This window comes from Gobio gobio (assembly GCF_949357685.1).
Source record: "Gobio gobio genome assembly, chromosome: 5".
NCBI classification, from domain to species: Eukaryota; Metazoa; Chordata; class Actinopteri; order Cypriniformes; family Gobionidae; genus Gobio; species Gobio gobio.
Genome location: NC_137101.1, coordinates 13,869,084 through 13,892,037, shown reverse-complemented (window position 1 = coordinate 13,892,037; position 22,954 = coordinate 13,869,084). Strand labels below are relative to the sequence as shown.

The 22,954-nt window shown below is 38.2% G+C and overlaps 3 protein-coding genes across 5 annotated transcripts in view; all 3 read left to right on the top strand.

The window, feature by feature from the left end:
• The window catches only part of btbd11a (BTB (POZ) domain containing 11a), a 174,022-nt gene extending 167,536 nt beyond the window's left edge, over positions 1–6,486 (top strand). Inside the window, exons 13-17 of the mRNA XM_079818107.1 lie at positions 129–231; positions 1,458–1,539; positions 1,733–1,801; positions 2,194–2,307; positions 3,785–6,486. Coding sequence (XP_079674233.1) covers positions 129–231; positions 1,458–1,539; positions 1,733–1,801; positions 2,194–2,307; positions 3,785–4,006 — 590 coding nt within the window. The 3' untranslated portion in view covers positions 4,007–6,486. The remainder of the gene's footprint in view (positions 1–128; positions 232–1,457; positions 1,540–1,732; positions 1,802–2,193; positions 2,308–3,784) is intronic.
• A 2,481-nt stretch (positions 6,487–8,967) lies between these two features.
• cyb5r3 (cytochrome b5 reductase 3) lies at positions 8,968–14,720 on the top strand. Its single transcript, XM_079816847.1, has 9 exons — positions 8,968–9,292; positions 9,572–9,694; positions 9,768–9,840; positions 9,928–10,034; positions 10,138–10,267; positions 10,926–11,009; positions 11,088–11,173; positions 12,532–12,631; positions 12,762–14,720. The coding sequence occupies exons 1-9, from the start codon at positions 9,275–9,277 to the stop codon at positions 12,932–12,934; spliced, it is 894 nt and encodes a 297-aa protein (XP_079672973.1). The 5' UTR covers positions 8,968–9,274; the 3' UTR covers positions 12,935–14,720.
• Positions 14,721–17,091: 2,371 nt separating this feature from the next.
• The window catches only part of LOC307126867 (uncharacterized protein), a 36,999-nt gene continuing 31,136 nt past the window's right edge, over positions 17,092–22,954 (top strand). For all 3 annotated transcript variants that reach the window (XR_013816555.1, XM_079817662.1, XM_079817663.1), the window contains exons 1-3: positions 17,092–17,234; positions 17,861–17,949; positions 21,840–21,921. Coding sequence is in view for 2 of the 3 variants with exons in the window: in XM_079817662.1 (XP_079673788.1) it covers positions 17,942–17,949; positions 21,840–21,921 (90 nt within the window). In the remaining variant the exon portion in view is untranslated. The remainder of the gene's footprint in view (positions 17,235–17,860; positions 17,950–21,839; positions 21,922–22,954) is intronic.

The following is a 22,954-nucleotide window of genomic DNA, read 5'->3' as shown; positions in this document are numbered from 1 at the left end:
AAATTGTTGATGACAGCCTGTCAAACACAAGACATTGCACTACTGCTAAATAATGAGGAAGCTTGTTTAATCAGTGTTGCGTAATAATGCAGCTCCGACTTCATCATTTGATTCGCTACGTCCTACAGATCCACACTTTCTCAACAATAAAGAGATGTCTGACGTGACGTTTCTGGTGGAAGGAAAGCCCTTTTATGCCCATAAAGTGCTGCTCTTCACTGCCTCACCAAGGTATGTGTTGATATTTTATTTCATCCATCCATCCATCCATCCATCCATCCATCCCACCCACCATCTATCTATCTATCTATCTATCTATCTATCTATCTATCTATCTATCTATCTATCTATCTATCTATCTATCTATCTATCTATCTATCTATCTATCTATCTATCTATCTATCTATCTATCTATCTATCGTCTGTCTGTCTGTCTGTCTGTCTGTCTGTCTGTCTGTCTGTCTGTCTGTCTGTTTGTCCGTCCGTCCGTCCGTCCATCCATCCATCCATCCATCCATTCCTCCATCCATCACACCCATCCACCCATCACACCCCTCACACCCATTCCAACCATCCATACACCCATCTATCTATCTATCTATCTATCTATCTATCTATCTATCTATCTATCTATCTATCTATCTATCTATCTATCTATCTATCTATCTATCTATCTATCTATCTATCTATCTATCTATCTATCTATCTATCTATCATCTGTCTGTCTGTCTGTCTGTCTGTCTGTCTGTCTGTCTGTCTGTCTGTCTGTCTGTCTGTTCGTCCGTCCGTCCGTCCATCCATCCATCCATCCATCCATCCATTCCTCCATCCATCACACCCATCCACCCATCACACCCCTCACACCCATCCATCACACCCACCACTCCAACCATCCATACACCTATCTATCTATCTATCTATCTATCTATCTATCTATCTATCTATCTATCTATCTATCTATCTATCTATCTATCTATCTATCTATCTATCTATCTATCTATCTATCTATCTATCTATCTATCTATCTATCTATCATCTATCTTTCTATCTATCTTTCTATCTAGATGTTATAAATTGTTGACATTTCAATTTTGTCATCTTTGAAATTGGTACTACTTCATCTCGAGATAACATTGTAATGATACAATTTAATATAAAAATATCAGAGCAAACCTTTCCAAATCTGCAAGGTCTGCAAAATATAAATGTATGCAAAGTGACTGGATGGTCTGGGAGGTAATGTCAGCATGAGCTAATTCATAATTCATTCATGAATTAATTTGCGTTGACATGACATCATATCTTGCACCTGCACCACTGCTTTGCAATTCAGGATATCTTACAGACACACAATATAAAACGTTACTGTTTTGACTGAACTCTAAAAGGAATTGATTTAGTAATAATACTGCTTTTAAAGGAAGTCAATGTTTCTTTTTACCTCTTTTAACTTTCAGGTTTAAGTCCCTGCTCTCGAACAGACCAGCAGCTGAGAACACGTGCATCGAGATCAGTCATGTCAAGTACAACATTTTTCAGGTTGGAATCTACTGACTCATAAATCCCACTCAAACTCATGTTGGTATTACAGTCAAACTGCGCTACTCTAATTCCCTCTTCTGTCATCACAGTTCGGCTTAGTGACAAAATGTGTCTGTACATTTGTGACTAGCGCTAAGCATCTGTCTTAAAATGTTTCTTAGAAGTTTGAGAACATTTTGTTGTGTTTCAGCTGGTAATGCAGTACCTCTACTGTGGCGGCACTGAGTCACTGCACATCAGGAACACTGAAATTATGGAGGTATTAAATATTCTCTTCTCTTTTCTCCTTTATGCTCATAATTCCTGCTACCCTAAACCCTTTTTTTCATCACCATGGCAACCACACACTAATGATGACTTAATGATTAATGACCTAAAATTATGTTGAATGCGATGAATGAATGAGTTATGGCATATGGGAGATTTCTCATGGCGTACTCATCAGAAAACAATTTGAGGGAAAAAAATCTATATGTAATAATCTCACATTTATCTCCATCTTTACCAGATGGAGGCTCTTGCACGTAGAACTGCAGCAGAAATTTTGATAAATGTTTATGTATTTTAAATGTAATCAAGTGAATGCTCTTGATCGTTATAAACCTGAAAGCTTGATGGGTTTGGCTCATTAACAATCCCTCTGCTTCAAAGCTCCTGTCTTCAGCCAAATTCTTCCAACTCGAGGCTCTCCAAAGACACTGTGAAATCATCTGCTCCAAGAACATCACCACCGACACCTGCGTGGACATATACAAACATGCCAAGGTAGTCTTAAACATTCATTCATATGTCGTTCAATTACACTTCTATTTATATATTTCCAGAAGATCAGAGATTGTACACTGTATATTTGTAAAGCCCTGGATTAACATTTCTATTTGCATATTTATGAGGTTAATAACACTGATTAACGATAATGCGATCTGTTTTAATAATTGCTTGTCTATCTGTGTAAATGTCAACAGCTAAATTTGCTCTGCTTGTTTCGAGTCTTTAGAAATATACAGATTAGGGGTGTAACAATACCATCATATCACGATTCGATACATATCACGATACTGAGGTGTAAAAGGTTAAAGCTACACTGTGTAAACATTTTTAGTTTACTCTTAGCTAAAAACACTCAGGTCTTTCAAAAATATATGTGCTAATTAATGTATATTTACTTATTTCAAGTAATAAAGTATTCTCGTAAGTTTATAATATGCCATTGAAAATACATACGGGTGAGGGGTTCGAACGCCGGTCGCCATGTTGCCCCTCCATCTTGAAAGTACATTAGCCAAAGAGGGACATACCCGTAAATTCAAGCTTCGCCTTTCGCGGTTTAACACTCGATGGCACCGTGTCGAATGTGGACGAGGTCGAACTGGAAGCGATTTTAATCTTGGACTAATTCGGCCACCGTATGAGCGAAATCGGAATTGAGAGGAACAGAAACTAATATTCACTGGATGGTCATATACCTTTTCACCGCTAGATGGTGGAAAATATCACACAGTGTAGCTTTAATGAATTTGATATTACATTGAGGGTGGAAATGAATTGGCTTGAACTTGATGCTGGTAACCCAATTCACAGGACAATGGTGATAATGGAATACAAATATTCATGATTCTGAAGCTGAGAATACAGAGTTATTTTAGAATAGTGCTGGACAATCGATTAATCGCATCCAAAATAAAGGTTTGTGTTTACATAATATATGTGTGGACTGTGTATAATCACACACTCATTCATGTATATATTTAAAACGAATAAGCTTGCACTCTGTTACTGACTAGATATATTTACAATAATGTAGGCCACTTTTTACTGGTAACATAAGACATTTGGCATTATCAGGACCCACAAATATTCCCCTGTTGCATTATTATACATTATATTCAACATTTATAGTAGTTTAACATAGTACTGACACTAAAACTTCATTTTGGGTGAACTATACACAATATATATTATCACTATCCATGATACATATTGTTGCATTTTTGTATTACGATATATTGTTACACGATATATTGTTACACCCCTAATACAGACCGATTTTCTAGAGATATGTTGGCAAGAAATTAGGTACATTATTTTATAGTGCTGCATGGTTTTTACATTATATACCTCTGGATACTGTATACCTAAGCAGGGCTTCGTATACAACATTATTAAGGAGAAAATACAAGACGTTAACTCTCTATTGGGAATGTTATGTCTCACATTGTCATTACGTCCCATACATCCTCAGTTCCTGGGGGCCTTGGAGCTGGCAGCCTTCATCGAGGGCTACTTCTTGAAGAACATGGTGCTCCTGATCGAGCTGGAGACCTTTAAGCAGCTACTGTATGAGGTTCCTGCGGAGAGCCCCGGTCCAGGCCCGTCCTACGACGTCCTACATGACCTTGAAAGAACCCTGGCCCTGCGGATCCGCTCCATCCATCTCTCCACCTCCAAGGGCTCCATCGTGTGACACTTGTCGCCAAACTCGCGCCCACTGTTCCTTACAGCGGTTTCATCAAGAGCTCCATTATTGTGTGCCAATCAGTTGGAGACATTTCAAACATCACCGCCGACACGACTAGCACCTGCCCGACGGGACGTGCTGTAGGGAAGACCAAGAGATGCGTTTTAATCCACAGGCTAACATCTCCACAACGTCGCAGAAACGTCAGCCTGCTGAACTCATACCATTCCAAGGGCTACGTTACGTTGTGGAAACATTCTAGCGACGTTGTGACAAGCTAATCACGCCCCAACCAACGTTAGTGCCCAGGGAAACCATGGCTTCTGATGTCATCACTGCCTCTGCGATGCATGCGGATTGGGTCTGCTTCGTTTTTAGGTGGAGCTGTCGCCACACTACCCGCTGTGGACAGTTTTAGTAACACACACACAGAGTTATATTACTCTCCAATTGATGTAATATTGTTAGCCTGCCTTCTGAACCCTGAATTTGTGTAACATTCCCTCCAAGTGACACTAAACGCTAAGCAAACGATGCATGTTAAGTTCGGTCGGTGATGCCGCCATCAAATTCCTAAGCATTTGTTTTCAAGTTGGACAAAAACATCCACTAGGTGTAGAGTTTTAAAACTGAGGTGTTTTATATACTTAATAATACTCTCATCCAACGACAACTTTTGGTATTTGTGTCACTGAACAATAATATGCCGGTTGTTTGAATCCTAGCACTTGTGTTTAAAGCTTTGCGGTTTTAAGGAATAGGAATTTGATCCAACGTAAATGATCCTACCAATGGTAGACTAAACTTATTTTGAGTTTACACTTCTCACCAAATGTTCATCGTGTCCACCAGTGCATTAGTTCTGAGCTATTCGTTTCAGCCCACACGTTTTAATGGCCCTCCAGTCTACCACTGTGCTTAGTACACTTAAAACTGAGCAGTTCATCTTTGCCTTGAGGTCATGTAACCAACGATCTGTGTTGAATAATCTGCATGGGTCCTCCGCGGTCTGGAACTTTTGTAAAATACAAAAAAGCAAGAGCTCACTTTCCTTTAGTGGATGCAGAATTATTTACTAACGCCCTTTGTGCGGGCCTCTATGGTCCTTTGAGGTCTTCGTTGCTTGCGAGTCTGTCTAAATCGTGTTATGAAAGATGCCATTGCACTGGTCGCTACCTTTGTGGCCCAATGTACAAATCCCCAGTCCTCACCTGCTGCACTGCTTTTGTTCAATGTGAAAAATGTGAAGCCAGCTCAAAACAAGCTGTTTTTAGTGTGCATGTTCCGGTTTTCCCTGTGTTCGTCTGTAACCCTTCAGGATGTTGGTAAGTTAGGAACTGTACTGGACGTATAGTGTTACCAGCAGAAGATTTTATTGACCAGGCTGAACCCCAAAGTAACAGATTTATATTTACGGCATTTCATCCAAAGACTATCTGGAAGTTGCATCAAAATCTCACCAAATACTGATTAGGTACGCATTAACGTGCTGGTAGTGCTGTCCAAGAGTCCTGTTTTGTTGTATGATTCATATTTCATGTACTGTAATGAAATAACTTGGTTATGAACACCCTCATGTAAAATGAAAGGTTGGATTATAACTCAATTTAAAATGAACAATTGAAATACATAGTTTTCTGATATGTAGCTGACAATATCATGATGCAAATAATTTAAAACTGTGAAGATTTTATTTTAAAGAAACTTAGTATAGTTACTTTATTTTCTTACAAAGTACATTTTATTGTGCAATCCCTGTCTGCTATTTTGTGATAAGAAGTCATGATGTAACCGTGTCTGTGTCCTTTGCAAAATGTCATTGCTTTGACAAAAGCTAACACAACTACAGACGAGGACAAGTCATGTTCATGTCATTTTGAAGATCGGACCTGCTTATGTCCTCGGCAAACCCCACCATATGTGTTCACCGTTTAAAAAAAGGATTTGTAAAAGCAATACTTGACACAAATATGTCCATGCAAGGTCAGTGCTCACACTACTACTTGTGCTTAGCATGGATGCTTCTCCATGTAGCCAAATGTAAAGCAGAGGCCAATGTCATGAAGTGTTCGTAAAAGCTGTAAACCTCCTCACATAAAAAGAGACTTGCTCTGTGTTTCTTGGCTTCAGCTTTTTTTTCCTGCTTCAAGGCTGTTAAACATGCTTTAACTCTTCAGTCTCCACTAATGCACACTTTAGACAAAAACCTGCATGCTTTGGCTGGATCAGAGTCTAACAGAATTAGTTTGCTCTTATTATTTCACTGATTAAAACATTGTACATTGTACAAAAGATATATAGAGAAATATCTATAGAACTTGGTGTAAATATAAGGGACGTGGTTGAGTTTAACAATCGAAAAAACAAGAATGTTACACTTGTGCTACAGTACAGTTGTTCAATGACATGCATTTGTGTACAGTCAATAGAAATGACCACGATTGACCACTGTGTTGGGTCGTCAATAAATTTCTGTGATAAACTGTCGAGTCTTGATTGATTGCCACCTTACATGTGTTCAATAGAGCTTGTTTGTCATTTCAGTGAGAGTAAAGAGGTTTGGTTATCTAGAGATCAAGTTGGTAAGCCTTTTTGGAAGACTAAACCAGCAATTTTATATGCCCAAATTGAAATTTAGCAGAAAACATGAATGTTATTTGGAGTGTTTCCATATTTTTATGAACTATTACGGGGTTGCCAGGCCTGCGTAACAAAACTAGTGTAATGACCAATCAAAAATAACCCACTGAAAATATACACTATTTTTTTTCAGGCACATTTGACCAATTCCAAACCACAGTAATCCTAATAACTACTATTAATTTAGTATTTAATAATGTATAAGTGACATATAATTGTTCATGAAGGCTGGAAATGAAAAACATATATTTATACTTATATTCAGGTGTGCAGAATTATTAAGCACATTTTCTTTTACAGATAAAATGAGCCAAAAAAGAGATTTAACTCTTTATTAAATGCCCATGAGAAGGATGCAATACTAATGCAATACTAGACATTGCAGTTAAGGCATGACCATTGCACAGTGAAATGCTCGTTTGTCAGCAGGGTCAGACAAAAACATGTGGCGGAGAAAAGACACTTGTTAACTGCAAAAGAATTAAGAATTAAGGTGAAGAATTAAGTATTAAATCGTCAGGAACCCTTTTGTCTCCAGCGCCACCATTTTAAAGAACTGTAACCTTAACCTGGAGTCTCCAGAAGTGCAAGGTGTCAGGATCTCAGAGACTTAAATTAGGTAAAGAATCCTAAAAAATGACCCCCACTAGATAAGAATCACAAGCTGAAGTGTAAAATACATGAAGACTGCTTTTTTATAGACTTTATGGACAGATAGGTTGAGAGTGACTCTTGAAGGACCAGCACCACATCCTCTTGCACCACTGTTTGAAGAATTCATCTTCCAGAATCTGGCAGTACGTTTTGGGAGTTCATTTTTAGTCCATCTCAGCAAAACGGACTTCAGGATGGACTAAAAATGAACTCCCAAAACGTACTGCCAGATTCTGGAAGATGAATTTTGGTACTAGAGGATGTGGTGCTGGTCCTTCAAGAGTCACTCTCAACCTATCGGCCTATAAAGCCTACAAGAAAACAGTCTTCTGTATTCACAACACTTCTTCATGTATTTTACAACACTTCAGCTTGTGATTCTTATTAAGTGGGGGTCATTTTTTAGGATTCTTTACCTAACTTAAGTCTCTGAGATCCTGACACCTTGCACTTCTGGAGACTCCAGGTAAAGGTTACAGTTCTGTAAAATGGTGGTGCTGGAGACTAAAGGGTTCCTGACAGTTTCACACTTAATTCTTCACCTTAATTCTTAATTATTTTGCAGTTAACATGTGTCTTTTCTTCACCACCTGTTTTTGTCTGATCCTGCTGACCCAATGAGCATTTCACTGTCCAGTGGTCATGCCTTAACTGCAATGTCTAGTATTGCATTAGTATTGTATCCTCAGGGGCATTTAATAATTTTTGACTTTTCAATCTGAGTTAAATCTCTTTTTTGGCTCATTTTATCTGTAAAAGAAAACATGCCTAATAATTCTGCACACCTGAATATAAGGTGTTTTATAAGAATATAAGGTGCCTGGAAAAAAATTATGATCAGAAAATCAACGTGCCTAATAATTCTGCACACAGTGTACATATAAAAACTCAAGATAAGCTATTCCCATACCTGAAATACATGTTTTAAACCTGTTTTAGTTGTATCATAGTGATTGTAAAACTTAAAATCTAGCACAGCTGTATCATTGGTGGAATATAAAATATGTCAATACAAGCATTAAAGTAAAATATAATTTATGCAATGTCAAATATGGGGGATATGTGCAATAGCTTAAACTTTTTCAAAATGCCACCTACTGGAATATGATATAGATAAGTTTATTGCTAATGATAATAACATTTCCTTGTTTCTTTGGTCTGAAACTCTGAATTAGTCATTTTATTAAACAAATGTGTTGCTGTGTTCTTACACCATGTAGGCTACATTTACATTCATAATATTTGAAAAAATATCAATAAAATTAGGCCTAGGCCTACTTGTGGGAAAATGGGGGAAATCAGAACCAACTTTTTTTTTTTTATCGGAAGACAGCAATAAGAAAAAAAAAGTAAGCAAGTTTAATCAAGATTAAACTAACCAACCTTCACCTGATATTTATTTTGACTGATTGCTCATTTTCTTTTACCTGTGGCATATCTTTTATATGGAACGATTTGGCCATTGCATTTTTTACTTGACCAATGAAGGAAAGACTTAAAAAGTGAACTAATCATTCATGTTTCTTATTAATTTACATTTCGCTGCAATATAATAATTTCTCAATTCGGTAAATGATCAACGTTTGCCTATGTAACGTTAGACGTTGTCGCCGTCTGGTGGTCAAAGAATGAATAGCACGTATAATAGGATGAATAGTGCGTGTTGACACCACATGTCGTAAATAGGTATCTATGGTTAGACACGGGTTCATGTGTTAGCTAAAACATTGACATGTCAAAACGTTTCAATACAGTTATGGCCCAACGAAGCCTCTATGGTTCGAAACAAACGATTCGCAAAGGTTTCGAAGCGTAACGTAACGTAACGACGTCACTAGCATTTAACTCCGCCCTTTCCAGGAAGAGATAGTCGTTTTGACAGGCAGTTTGCTAACTTTCTAGTTAAGTTATTCTTAGTCTGTAAGTGTTATTATCCGTCTTCGATACTTGATTGAGGCTCTGTAAACACTCCAGGTGAAAATGTCCTTCATATTCAACGTGAGTATCTATTTATGAAATGCTTGCTTGCAGAACGTCGTTATTCCATATGCACTTTTATCCTGACATATTAGCACACTGTAATCTCATTATTACAGATGTTTCAAGAATTGAAAGAAGAATGCTAATTTTATACACTTTGTTGACAGTCTCTGTGCATCACACACCCATCAGTTTGTTTTTAGTTTGTTTTTTTGTGCAGGACACACCCATTATAATTTTGTATATGAACCTATTTGGTATATTATTGCATGATTTTTTTTATATTCCTTTCTGCAGCTCATTTCAGGTAGCTTTCAATTCGTGTTTGATTTGATCCGGAGGCTCTTTGGCAAGAGAAGACTTGCCATTACCCTTGAAGACCCTAATTTGAAGTATCCATTGCGCCTTGTGGACAAAGAAGTGAGGATATTTTAAAATGTGATGGTTTAACTTGTGCATAGATAGGTCTTTTAACTCTCTCTCTTTTATTAAGATTATTAGCCATGACACAAGAAAGTTTCGCTTTGCTTTAAAATCACCCGATCATGTTCTTGGACTTCCTATTGGTGAGTGCAGTAGATAATGCTGTCATTGTGCATTTGACCAGTGTTCATGGGCTAACTTCAATATATGCTGAATCATTGCATTTGTAGGGCAACACATCTACCTGTCTGCCCGGATTGATGGCAACATTGTGGTGAGGCCTTACACCCCGGTGTCTAGTGATGATGACAAGGGCTTCGTTGATCTGGTGGTGAAGGTATATCATACAATGCATATAACTGTAACACAAAGATTTTCATATTAAAAATGCCTTTGAAGTGCTTTCAACTTTAAACATTTTGTTGCCTCGTTCATTTTAGATATACTACAAAAATGTCCATCCAAAATTCCCAGAGGGTGGGAAGATGTCCCAATATTTGGAGAGCCTTCGTATTGGTGACACAATTGACTTCAGAGGACCAAGTGGGCTGCTGGTTTACAAGGGCAAAGGTTTGTAGTCGTGAAATCTTCCGTGAGACAGAGAAAAGCTATGAAAACAAGCTATGGATGTTTCCCCCCCCAAACCAGTTCAGCTTAAACTCCACCCGATTCTAAAGATTGCATTACTCATGTCAATCACAGTGCTACATCAAGGACATTGTTGGAAACTCTTGCTCCTTGAAGAAGAGACCAGGAGACTTGGATGTAACTTCAGCAGGATTCTTTATCGAGAACACGTGCTGTCTGTAGCGGTGGTCGTCAAGTCTAACATAAGGGAGCTGTACGTGGTATTTTATAGGCGTTCAGTGGGCAGTCCTTAAAGGTGTTGATATTACAATTACACACAGCAGAGGAAGAGCAATCACCAATCACAAGTTCTGATCCAATCAGTATAACAGTGCCATTCAATTTCATAGATGATAATTCAATCACCCAGGGGCTCCAAGAGAATCTCAGTAATCTGGCTCATTTGACTTACAATGAAGAGAACAGGAACTGGCCTGGAAACTTTGCATAACAGACTATACTGTCATCATATTTACCTTTAATACTAAACACCGGTGTACTTCCCCTTCCCCAACATCTTGAAAATATTAGCTGCACATGAACATAATAAAAGCAGTGTAAAGTTAACACGTTATGAATTACAGTATCAATATTTCTGCAGGATCATTTGCAATCAGACCTGATAAGAAATCAGACCCTGTGATGAAAACTGCAAAACATGTTGGCATGATCGCTGGTGGTACAGGTGAGCACGTTATCATGCATTTTTATTATTATATCAGTTTTTTGAAGTGCAATAAAATTCGTTGCGTTATTTTTTTAGGCATTACACCTATGCTCCAGATAATCCAAGCAGTTATGAAAGATCCAAAGGATGAGACTGTGTGTTCCTTGCTTTTTGCAAACCAGGTGAGCCAAGTTTTAATTAATTTTTTTAATATGCATTTCTGTCTGTCATAAATAAATATATATATATATACACACACACTCACCTAAAGGATTATTAGGAACACCTATTCAATTTCTCATTAATGCAATTATCTAATCAACCAATCACATGGTAGTTGCTTCAATGCATTTAGGGGTGTGGTCCTGGTCAATACAATCTTCTGAACTCCAAACTGAATGTCAGAATGGGAAAGAAAGGTGGTTTAAGCAATTTTGAGCGTGGCATGGTTGTTGGTGCCAGATGGGCCGGTCTGAGTATTTCACAATCTGCTCAGTTACGCACAACCATTTCTAGGGTTTTCAAAGAATGGTGTGAAAAGGGAAAAACATCCAGTATGCGGCAGTCCTGTGGGCGAAAATGCCTTGTTGATGCTAGAGCTCAGAGGAGAATGGGCCGACTGATTCAAGCTGATAGAAGAGCAACTTTGACTGAAATAACCACTCGTTACAACCAAGGTATGCAGCAAAGCATTTGTGAAGCCACAACACGCACAACCTTGAGGCGGATGGGCTACAAATAGAAAAAGAGGCTACAATTTGCACAAGCTCACCAAAATTGGACAGTTGAAGACTGGAAAAATGTTGCCTGGTCTGAGTCTCGATTTCTGTTGAGACATTCAGATGGTAGAGTCAGAATTTGGCGTAAACAGAATGAGAACATGGATCCATCATGCCTTGTTACCACTGTGCAGGCTGGTGGTGGTGGTGTAATGGTGTGGGGGATGTTTTCTTGGCACACTTTAGGCCCCTTAGTGCCAATTGGGCTTCGTTTAAATGCCACGGCCTACCTGAGCATTGTTTCTGACCATGTCCATCCCTTTATGACCACCATGTACCCATCCTCTGATGGCTACTTCCAGCAGGATAATGCACCATGTCACAAAGCTCGAATCATTTCAAATTGGTTTCTTGAACATGACAATGAGTGAACTGGCCCCCACAGTCACCAGATCTCAACCCAATAGAGCATCTTTGGGATGTGGTGGAACGGGAGCTTCGTGCCCTGGATGTGCCCACAAATCTCCATCCACTGCAAGATGCTGTTCTATCAATATGGGCCAACAATTCTAAAGAATGCTTTCAGCACCTTGTTGAATCAATGCCACGTAGAATTAAGGCAGTTCTGAAGGCGAAAGGGGGTCAAACACAGTATTAGTATGGTGTTCCTAATAATCCTTTAGCGGAGTATATATATATATATATATGTGTTAAAAGTAAATGTAATTCCTATAGACATCTCTTGGTTCAATTTGTTTGTCATGGCAAGTATTTAAAACTAAGAATTATTCCTACTCACTACTTTTTATATCTTTAAACAGACCGAAAAAGACATTCTCCTACGCCCTGAGCTAGAAGAGGTCATGGCCAATCACCCGACACGTTTCAAGCTATGGTACACCGTCGACAGGGCAGCAGACGGTAAGAACGTCTTGTTTTTGCAGATCCTGTTTAGGCAAAGAACAACTTCAGTTTAGGTGACTTAAGTTCAACCAGACATTAATAATCAACCAGAAGGTGAAAAGCTGAAATAATCAACTTCATGTGTTAGGTTGGGAGTACAGCCAAGGCTTCATCAGTGAGGACATGGTGAAGAACCACCTTCCTCCACCCGGAGATGACACACTCATCTTCATGTGCGGACCTCCTCCCATGATTCAGTTCGCCTGCCTCCCCAGCCTGGACAAGGTGGGCCATTCCAATGACAGACGCTTCACGTTCTAGAAGGTTCTCGCCTGCAACACACAAGCGGTTTTGCATCGTGCAGCTTCACTCAAATTATAGCCATGCTACCACCTGCCAAGTGCCTGTATGGCTTTTACACTTTTCAAGTGCACATTAACATAAAATGATCTATATAACTATATAAGCAAAGAAAAATGCCTATATCTTTTCAGTTTATATCAAAATGTACCGACTGTTTTCTTGAGAAACCTGCATGCATAAAAATGTACCTGCCATCAAGTCATAGAGAAGTTGTGTATGTTTTATACCTTTATGAAAGCAAATAATTATTATTTTTTTTGCATTATATCAGATGCAGGATGATATTGGAATGGAATAATTTATTGTGACTTTACACTTGCATTTTTGCTTAATTATGCACCTTTAAAACCTCAACAGATATTGGCGATGTGTAATGCTTTACAATTATAGTGTGTGTTACACATAATTTTTACATTGGGCGTCAAAGTTCATATTCATTCATTAGTTTTACACTATTCATATTAAAGGGTTAGTTCACCCAAAAATGAAAAATAGCCCATGATTTACTCACCCTCAAGTCATCCTGGGTGTATATGACATTCTTCTTTTAGAATTATATTAAAAATGTCCTGGCTCTTCCAAGCATTATAATGGCAGTGACTTGTGTCATTTTTGAAGACCATAAAAGTGCATCCATCCATCAAATAACTGCTCCACGCGGCTTCGGGGGGGTTAATAAAGGCCTTCTGAAGCGAAGTGGCACGTTCGTATAAGAAAAATATCCATATTTAATACTTTATAGACTAAAATAACTAGCTTCCAACGGTCATCGGTACGCAAGTCGGCTGAAAGAGTAACCATTGATCCTTGAAACCTTGAAGCATGTGTATTGAAGAACGCAGAAGCGCAGAGGATAGAGCAAAACAAGACACCGGTCATGAATTAGAAGTCTAAAACGAGAATTTTTAAAGAGAAATGGCGGAGGATTTCGATATAAGAGAAGAGGGGCTTGAGTTTGTTGCCCAGCCCTATCAGCAAGAGTCGTCAAAGCGTGCGATGTTCCTGTACATCGCATCGGGGGTTACTCTTTTTTGCGACTTGCGTACCGCTGACCGGAAACTAGTTATTTTAGTCTATAAAGTTTTAAATATGGATATTTTTCTCACACAAACGAGCCACTTCAAAAGGCCTTTATTAACCCCCCGGAGCCGTGTGGAGCAGTTATATGATGGATAGATGCACTTTTATGGAGTCTAGATCTGCTTTTTTTTATTCTAGTCCAGCACTGCACATTAGTTTCTCTCCCTGTCCTGATTCAACTGCATGAACTGATCCCCTGGACCAGGATTAAGAACTAGACAGTCATCATTGTTATAACATTAGTAAATATTTTTTAAAGAGTTTAAATGCAATTTTAAATTTATTGTTAAGTGCCTTTCTGTAAACATTGTTATATTGCATTGATTTGATCTAAGTGCACGATTCCATACAGTACATGCTGAGTTTTTATTTGATTTTTAATCATTCCACCACTGTTATACTTTTTGTGTATGACCTGTTTGCAGTTCACATTGCTTGTCTACATGGCCAAAACATATTGCATTGACCAATAAAAGTATATTCTTTATTGTTTTTGTAGTTTTTAGCTAATGTTTCAGGTTGTTTAAGATGTTAAAAATGCTCTCTGTAATATTTTAGTCTTTAAAATGGCAAAATATTAGCCTCCAAAAATTGTTTTACTGAAAACAAAGGAATGTTTATTCATCAACAATTAATAAAATGAAACGACCATCATGGATTTTGCAAGAATAACCGGTTTTCAGGACACCTTATGTAATGAGAACAATCAAAAGTAAGCAATGATGGGATTCGAACTCAGGACGATGTGATGGAAACGCAATGTTTTCTCTCTTGAGCCAATGAGACGGCTGAGTTGAAGAGTGTTTTTAGCAGGTTTTATCGAGAGCTTTGTGTTAAATGATGAATAACTTTAACAAATGTGGGATTTGAACCAGGACTTTCTGGTTTGAAAGGGAGACAACTATCCACTGAGCCACAGAGCTTGTGATGTGGTGATGTTGTTTGAGATTTAAACTTCATCTTAACGTAAGTTTAAATAATTTAGTAATTAAGAATAATTAAGTAAGTTTAATTATTAATTTGTCAGAAAACCAGATCTACTCTTATAGAAATGTTTTTTTATTTCTATAAGTGTCGTGTGAAAAGCAGTTTGACATTGAAATATGCAAACTGGTATTTACGCTAAATAGACGCTATAATGTATTATTATCATTTAAGTTCATCTTTGTATCAACTGTATCAGTATCTGTGTGTGATTTTGTTGTGTCCTATCTTCATTTTAAATTAATATGTATGGAAATTCTCCCTCGGTGGTGATTTGAGTGAATTACACCGCTGTGAATCGAGTCGAATTAACTTAAAAGAGTTTCGCCCTCCTGTGGTGATTTTAGTGAATTACACCACTGCGAATCGAGTGGAATGAATTTAAAAGAGTTTCGCCCTCCTGTGGTGATTTGAGTGAATTACACCACTGCGAATCGAGTGGAATGAATTTAAAAGAGTTTCGCCCTCCTGTGGTGATTTGAGTGAATTACACCGCTGTGAATCGAGTGGAATGAATTTAAAAGAGTTTCGCCCTCCTGTGGTGATTTTAGTGAATTACACCACTGCGAATCGAGTGGAATGAATTTAAAAGAGTTTCGCCCTCCTGTGGTGATTTTAGTGAATTACACCGATGTGAATCGAGTGGAATGAATTTAAAAGAGTTTCGCCCTCCTGTGGTGATTTTAGTGAATTACACCGATGTGAATCGAGTGGAATGAATTTAAAAGAGTTTCGCCCTCCTGTGGTGATTTTAGTGAATTACACCACTGCGAATCGAGTGGAATGAACTTAAAAGAGTTTCGCCCTCCTGTGGTGGTTTGTGTGAATTACACCACTGCGAATCGAGTGGAATGAATTTAAAAGAGTTTCGCCCTCCTGTGGTGATTTGAGTGAATTACACCGCTGTGAATCGAGTGGAATGAATTTAAAAGAGTTTCGCCCTCCTGTGGTGATTTGAGTGAATTACACCGCTGTGAATCGAGTGGAATGAATTTAAAAGAGTTTCGCCCTCCTGTGGTGATTTTAGTGAATTACACCGATGTGAATCGAGTGGAATGAATTTAAAAGAGTTTCGCCCTCCTGTGGTGATTTTAGTGAATTACACCGATGTGAATCGAGTGGAATGAATTTAAAAGAGTTTCGCCCTCCTGTGGTGATTTTAGTGAATTACACCACTGCGAATCGAGTGGAATGAACTTAAAAGAGTTTCGCCCTCCTGTGGTGGTTTGTGTGAATTACACCACTGCGAATCGAGATGAATTAACTTAAAAGAGTTTTGCCCTCCTGTGGTGGTTTGTGTGAATTACACATCTGTGAATCGAGTGGAATGAACTTAAAAGAGTTTTGCCCTCCTGTGGTGATTTGTGTGAATGACACACCTGCGAATTGAGTGGAATGAACTTGGGTGGAATTAACTTGGAATTAACCTCCTGTTGTGAGTTTCGCCCTCCTGTGGTGATTTGCATGAATTACACACCTGTGAATCGAGTTTAACTTAAAAGAGTTTTGCCCTCCTGTGGTGATTTGTGTGAATTACACCACTGCGAATCGAGTGGAATGAACTTAAGAGTTTCGCCCTCCTGTGGTGATTTGTGTGAATTACACCAAACTTAAAAGAGTTTCGCCCTCCTGTGGTGATTTGTGTGAATTACACCAAACTTAAAAGAGTTTCGCCCTCCTGTGGTGATTTGTGTGAATGACACACCTGTGAATCGAGTGGAATGAACTTAAAAGAGTTTTGCCCTCCTGTGGTGATTTGCATGAATTACACACCTGGGAATAGAGTTAACTTGAACGAGTTTTGCCCTCCTGTGGTAATTTGAGTGAATTACACTGCTGCGAATTGAGTCTAATGAACTTAAATGGGATTTTATTCTCTCCTATCTGTTCTTCTGTTAAATAAATTTATATACACGAAAGACCAGACTCTCTCGGGGTTTTTTTTAATACGAAAGTAAAGTGCAGTTTTCCCTCCGCTCCACTAGGCGGCAGAAGCAGGTATCACCTTCAGTCTGACACTTCGGCTGCTTGACAACATGACGCTTGATGACAGTCACAACAACACGTGCAGATCCTGCAGATGAGATGACATTTCTTAATGTTACTTTAACAGCACATATTCAAGAGCAAACTGCAAATTAAACCGGCACACAGACGGATAAGATGAGGGAACCGAGTGTCACGCGACTCACTTGTAAGTAACTTTCCGCATAAAGTCAATTTCTCTTGTCAAATGACTGTATAGCAAATCTATCGCTAGTTGTAGCGTTTCCACCCTTTCAGTCTCTGAATGAATGACCCTCTGATATTCACACTATAAAGTGGAATAAGAAGGAATCAGTTGATATTGCAGTGGTTTCTGGGTTCATGTGAGAATCAGCAGGAGATTGTGAAGCTGTGATGTTCTCCTGCTGCTTCATGCTTTTCCACAGGCTAATATGACTGGAACATGAGAGTAAAACACAAGCTTAAAATTTTTATTTTAATCAAACATGTCATAATATTACTACAAGCATGAAACAGAGCAGTGACTAGACACTTGAGCTTGGTTTTCATTGCATAAGATTTCTAATCTTGTTGAGATATTTTGTAGGTCTGGCATTCTTTGAATGGGGAATTAGTTTTTAGTTCTATTCAGTTTTTACTTTTGTGGCCTGTAAGACAATAATTGAATTGATACCATCATCATAACTAAAACGAGACGATTGATACAGCATTACTGATGTGTAACAGATTTCATTTTAGACTTTTTAGATTTTTTTCTCTCTAGAAGGGCCAATTCAATGTGTAATGATGTCTTTGTTTATGCCGTTACTACAGAATTAGTGATGTGTTGTGGAGGCCAACAGAAGCAGAGCTCTGGGACGTGTGGACATTGACTGTAATGATGGACTTCTACTCATGGACAGGTAATGTATATAATGTGTGCATGTGTGTTGTTTGGCACTAAACTTGTAGGTTACCATCATTTTCTTTTTGAAGGGCCTCCCCTTTGACTTTATAACTCTCAATTCTGACTTTATAACACACATTTAAGGAATTATGGTACATTCACACTGAAATTATTTCTCTACACGAGAGGAAAGCATCATACAGCTTCTAAGACCTACATGCATACAGTTATTATCCACAAGGGATCAGATCTCTCATGTGCCTATTAATATTAATCAGTAAAATAAACTATTAGACACAATTTATAAGTTTAGTAGTAATATTATTATTAATATTACTAATATTAATATTAGTCAGTAGTTTATTAGTTATGTTGATACTTTAATTGTTCTAAATCAGTCCTTGGTTCAGAATCACTGCTTACAACTCGAAAACATTGTTTAACAGTGAACAAACATGATCATATTACGTTAAATAACTGACAAATAAACATCAACTCTTAGATAACCCCACAAGAAGAAGATGGTCTCGTATTGTATGTGTAGTTACACTTGCACGTGCCGTTGAGTTCAACACATTTGATCTGTCTTACCGCATCAGTTGAGATCTGGATCATTTACCGAAACTGCTAAATTCACGTTGTTTTGCTGGTCGAGACTCTGATAAAACCATAGATTTGTTTTCAAATCAAGTCCTCTCACCTACCACTGGCTACCTCAAGTTCAATCATTGGCCACAAGAGGGAGCTGACGCTTACTTATTTTGACCATTTGACATTATTTACCCTAAAATATACGGTATTTTGCCTGAGTATGTAAGTGTTAAATTAGGCTAGAAGTTTAGGAATTGAGTCAGTGATCAAACTTTAAATAAAAGTCTATTGGCAATGTGGGACTGTAAGTCGTAATGTAGAAGAAACTGAAGTGCAGTTTTCCACCCGCTACACTAGGAGGCGTACGCGGCTTCACGGTCAGTCTGACACACCTTCAGATGCTTGACAACACGACGCTTTCACAGTTTCACAACACGTGCGACTGTTTTATGTGCAGATTCTGCAGATCACAGTTCAGTGACAGACTCTTAATGTTACTCAACAGCAAACAAACAAACAAAACCGACACACGCTGCGATAAAGTACAGGAATCGGGTGTCACGCGACTCACCTGTAAGTATCCTTTTTATACAGTGCATTTCTCTTGTAAAATAACTAGTACACATCTATGGTACACGTGGGTAACAAGTACATGGGATCTCGAACCAAAAGTGTTGTTGTTTGACAGCTAAGCATGTTTGAATGCAGTCGCATCTTTTATAAAGGGGTTATCACTGGCTTTGTTTACATGCTGCTCTCTTGCTGAGCTGACAGAGCTTTAGAAGAACCAGTAGTTTTGTAGAGCCACGGTGCTTTTGTTTATAACCATCATATATAAATCGATATGCAGGAAACCTGTCTTTCTACTGTTGCTTGTTGTGAAGGAAAATCTCATTTTAACTCTAGTTTTTATAATTATATACTGGACTAGGGATGAAACGATTACCGCTTTCCCGATAAACCACGATAAAATGTACTGACGGTTAGTAATATCGTTTAAAAATTAATTACCATTAAAACCGCGCGTGATTATCACCATTTTGAAAACTCGTGGTAAATCCTGTGCAGTCAGCGTCAGTCAGGTGCGCGCAACGCTGTTTTTAAATGAGAAGAAATGGCAGAAGGCAGTGACAGCACTCGGGGGATTGTTCAGCCTTCTAAAAGGACCAAATCTGAGGTGTGGTCATATTTTGGCTTTTACAAAAGTCCTGAGGGAAACTTAATCGAAGATGGTCATCCTGTCTGCAGAACATGCCAGAAGAGAGTCGCTGTAATGGTGGGAAACACTTAACATCTGCGAACACAAGGCAAGTGGACTTTGACCTCAATACCAAAACTACATCTGGTATTACTACCACTCACACTAGCCACTTTGGCGGTTGAACTTATTATAGTCTTCTCAAAAGCCATCTGTTATAATCATGTTGCGCATTATAACCAACCACACGTGTTTCTAATAATCAGAGGCGTTCAGATTAGCCAGAGTTTTGTTCAGACCGCGCTCTCACTGAAATCTGCGCTCAAAACGTGCGATGTACGCAGGAGATTCATTCATCATACAGTGATTGACCGTTTTTGTTCTATTTCAGCAGCGAAAATAGTTTCAAACAAACACAGCAGAACCAGAGCGCATCTGATATGACTGGCATTAAGTTGGCTTGACGCTCGAGATCCGTGAATTTAGGGACCGTCTCTAAAGTTACATACAAGATTTGAATACACGTTTCTAACTTAAATAGCATTTGAAGAAAATGACTTAGTCATAAAACCAGCTGTAAAGTGTTCATCTAGGTGTCAGGTAGGCCTATTTGCACACCTTTTGGATTTTTGATATTTAATAAAATAAACTGTCAAATCATATGAAAATATGGATATGCATTATTTCACTAGGATACTGTTTTGGCTCGTACACAAAATATGCTAGATTTAAATGTGTCTGATAGAACACTGATGAGAATATTGCTTGAGAATATATTTACAGAGATAATATAAGAGATTATATTTACACCAAATTATTATTTTTTATGCATTATGCGTTGCTATTGACGACGGCCATTATAAGGAAGGAGATCCCACAGAATAGAATCTAGCTTAAAAAAGTGCATAGAGCTGCTTGATTTATTTGTTGTTTGTTGATTTTCAAATGTAAAACATGTTGAAATGTTTTAAGCGTGTGCATCTGTTCTTTTTGAACACTTTCATCTCATTTGAAGAAAACCGTGATAATATTGATAACCGTGATAATTTGGGTCACTATAATCGTGATGTGAAATTTCCATACCGTTTCACCCCTATACTGGACCAACAAACATTTGTTTTGTTCAATATCATCATAAACAAAAAACACTTTCACTTTAATTTAATCCCTCTCTGTTCTAGTTTATGCTACTCTAAGCAATGTCTTAAACTTTGTATTCTGAGCAGTTTTGTGTTTATATTTGCCTCTTCACAACAAATCGCTTGCTGTATTCTTCACTTGTAAGTCGCTTTGGACAAAAGCGTCTGCAAAATGAATAAATGTAAATGTAAATATCGGGCAGCAAATTAACCAGAGGCTGAAACACAGAGAGAGAGAGTTTAAATAAAGCAGTTGAATGAACCAAAAAGATTATTACTGAGACAGCATTACTAAGGCATAATATACTCTGCTGTATTTGCTAAACATTATAGTTTTAAGAACAATTACACCCATCAGGATTTTGCATTATTAATGTGTAATGTTTGTTTGTTTTGCAAATAATTCAATGAATAACATTGTAGTTTGTATGATTAATGAACCACCAGTTTATCAAGATCTACTGGTGTATATCATTGTGTCAGTTAATTTCATTTTAAAATAAATTGATTTACTTTTTAAAATATTTTCAACACATTTTAATTATTAATAATATTTTCATTTGTTTTAGACACTTTTAAAATCTGATTTTAAGGATTTTTTTTAGACACTTTTAAAATCAAATGTTATTGAATAATTCATTTAATGTTAAATAATAGGATTTAAAATCTGATTTTTTTTTTTTTTTTTTAAATGTGTGCCTATGGGTTTACCTTAAATGAAACAAAATGACTAGTTTAATGTGAGACGGCTGTGGTCCAGTGGGCAGAGCTCATGGTGTGAGAGTAACCTGACGCAGGAGACCTGGGTTCAAATCCCCCCTCTGCTACAGATATTTTGTGTGCGCATGTTTTTTGGGGCAATTTTTTTTTGTATTGTAAAAAAACCCAAAAAAACTATTGTAAAAAAAATAAAATAATAATAATTTTTATTTTAAACTGTTTTCCCCTCTTTGCTGTGCTCCTCCCTTCTCTTCTCAGGCCCACCTCTCTTTCCCTGGCACACGCCCAACCTCTTGATCCGGCCTTCATCTCTCTCACTGTGGTTGTTTCACCGCTCCAGGTATGTGTTAGTCCGTGTCTTCCACCAGTCTGTTTTATTGCTTCCGGTCCGTGTTTCTCTTGGCTGTGTAGCCAGTCTGTTTTACCGCCCCAGAGAACCCAGTCTCGTGCTGAGTGTCAGGTATCCGCCTTTGCCGCCACGCCCCTTATTTGGTGTACCGCCCCAGGTACTTTGCTGTTGCCACAGCTTTCTTTCTTTGGTGTGATCCCCACACACCGAGGTGGGGTTTGAACCCATGCCTCTACGCAGCCTTGTCCGCAACCAACGTGTGTTTAGCCACTAGTGCCATCGTGGCTTTCACACTGAGAGCTGCCGTTTGGGCCACTTTGTCTGATTTCACGACAGCAATTTAACTTAAGAAATAGTGGGATTCGAACCCAGGTCTCCAAGATGAAAGCGCAACACTTTAACTCCTGAGCCACTGAGTCTGTGGAATGTTTGGTGTTCTGGACAAGGTTTTATTGAGAGCTCTGTTTTACATAATGAAAAACACTAACATTTATGGGGTTTGAACCCAGACTTTCATGAATGATAGATGAACAATCATCCACTGAGCCACAGAGTTTGTGTGGATTTGGTTCTTGTTTTTTGGATGTTTACTTTAACTGCAGCATCAATAACAATTTAACATAAGCAACAGCAGGACTTGAACTCGGGTCTCCAAGATGAAAGCCTATCACTTTAACTCCTGAGCCACTGAATCTGGTGTGTTTGGTGTTCTGGACGGGAGCTTTGACCTTGAGAGTTTTGTGTAAATAATGAAAAACACTTGCATTTGTGGGATTAGAACCTGCATTTTCATGAATGATAGGCAAGCAGTAATCCACCGAGCCACAGAGCTTGTGTAGCTTTGGTGTTTTTTGATGTTAAGTTTTTCTGCAGCATCAATAACAATTTAACATAAGCAATAGTGGGATTTGAACTCAGGTCTCCAAGACGAAAGCGAAACGCTTTAACTCCTGAGCCACTGAATCTGTGGAGTGTTTGGTGTTTTATTGAGAGCTTTGTTTTAAATGATGAAAGACTGTACATA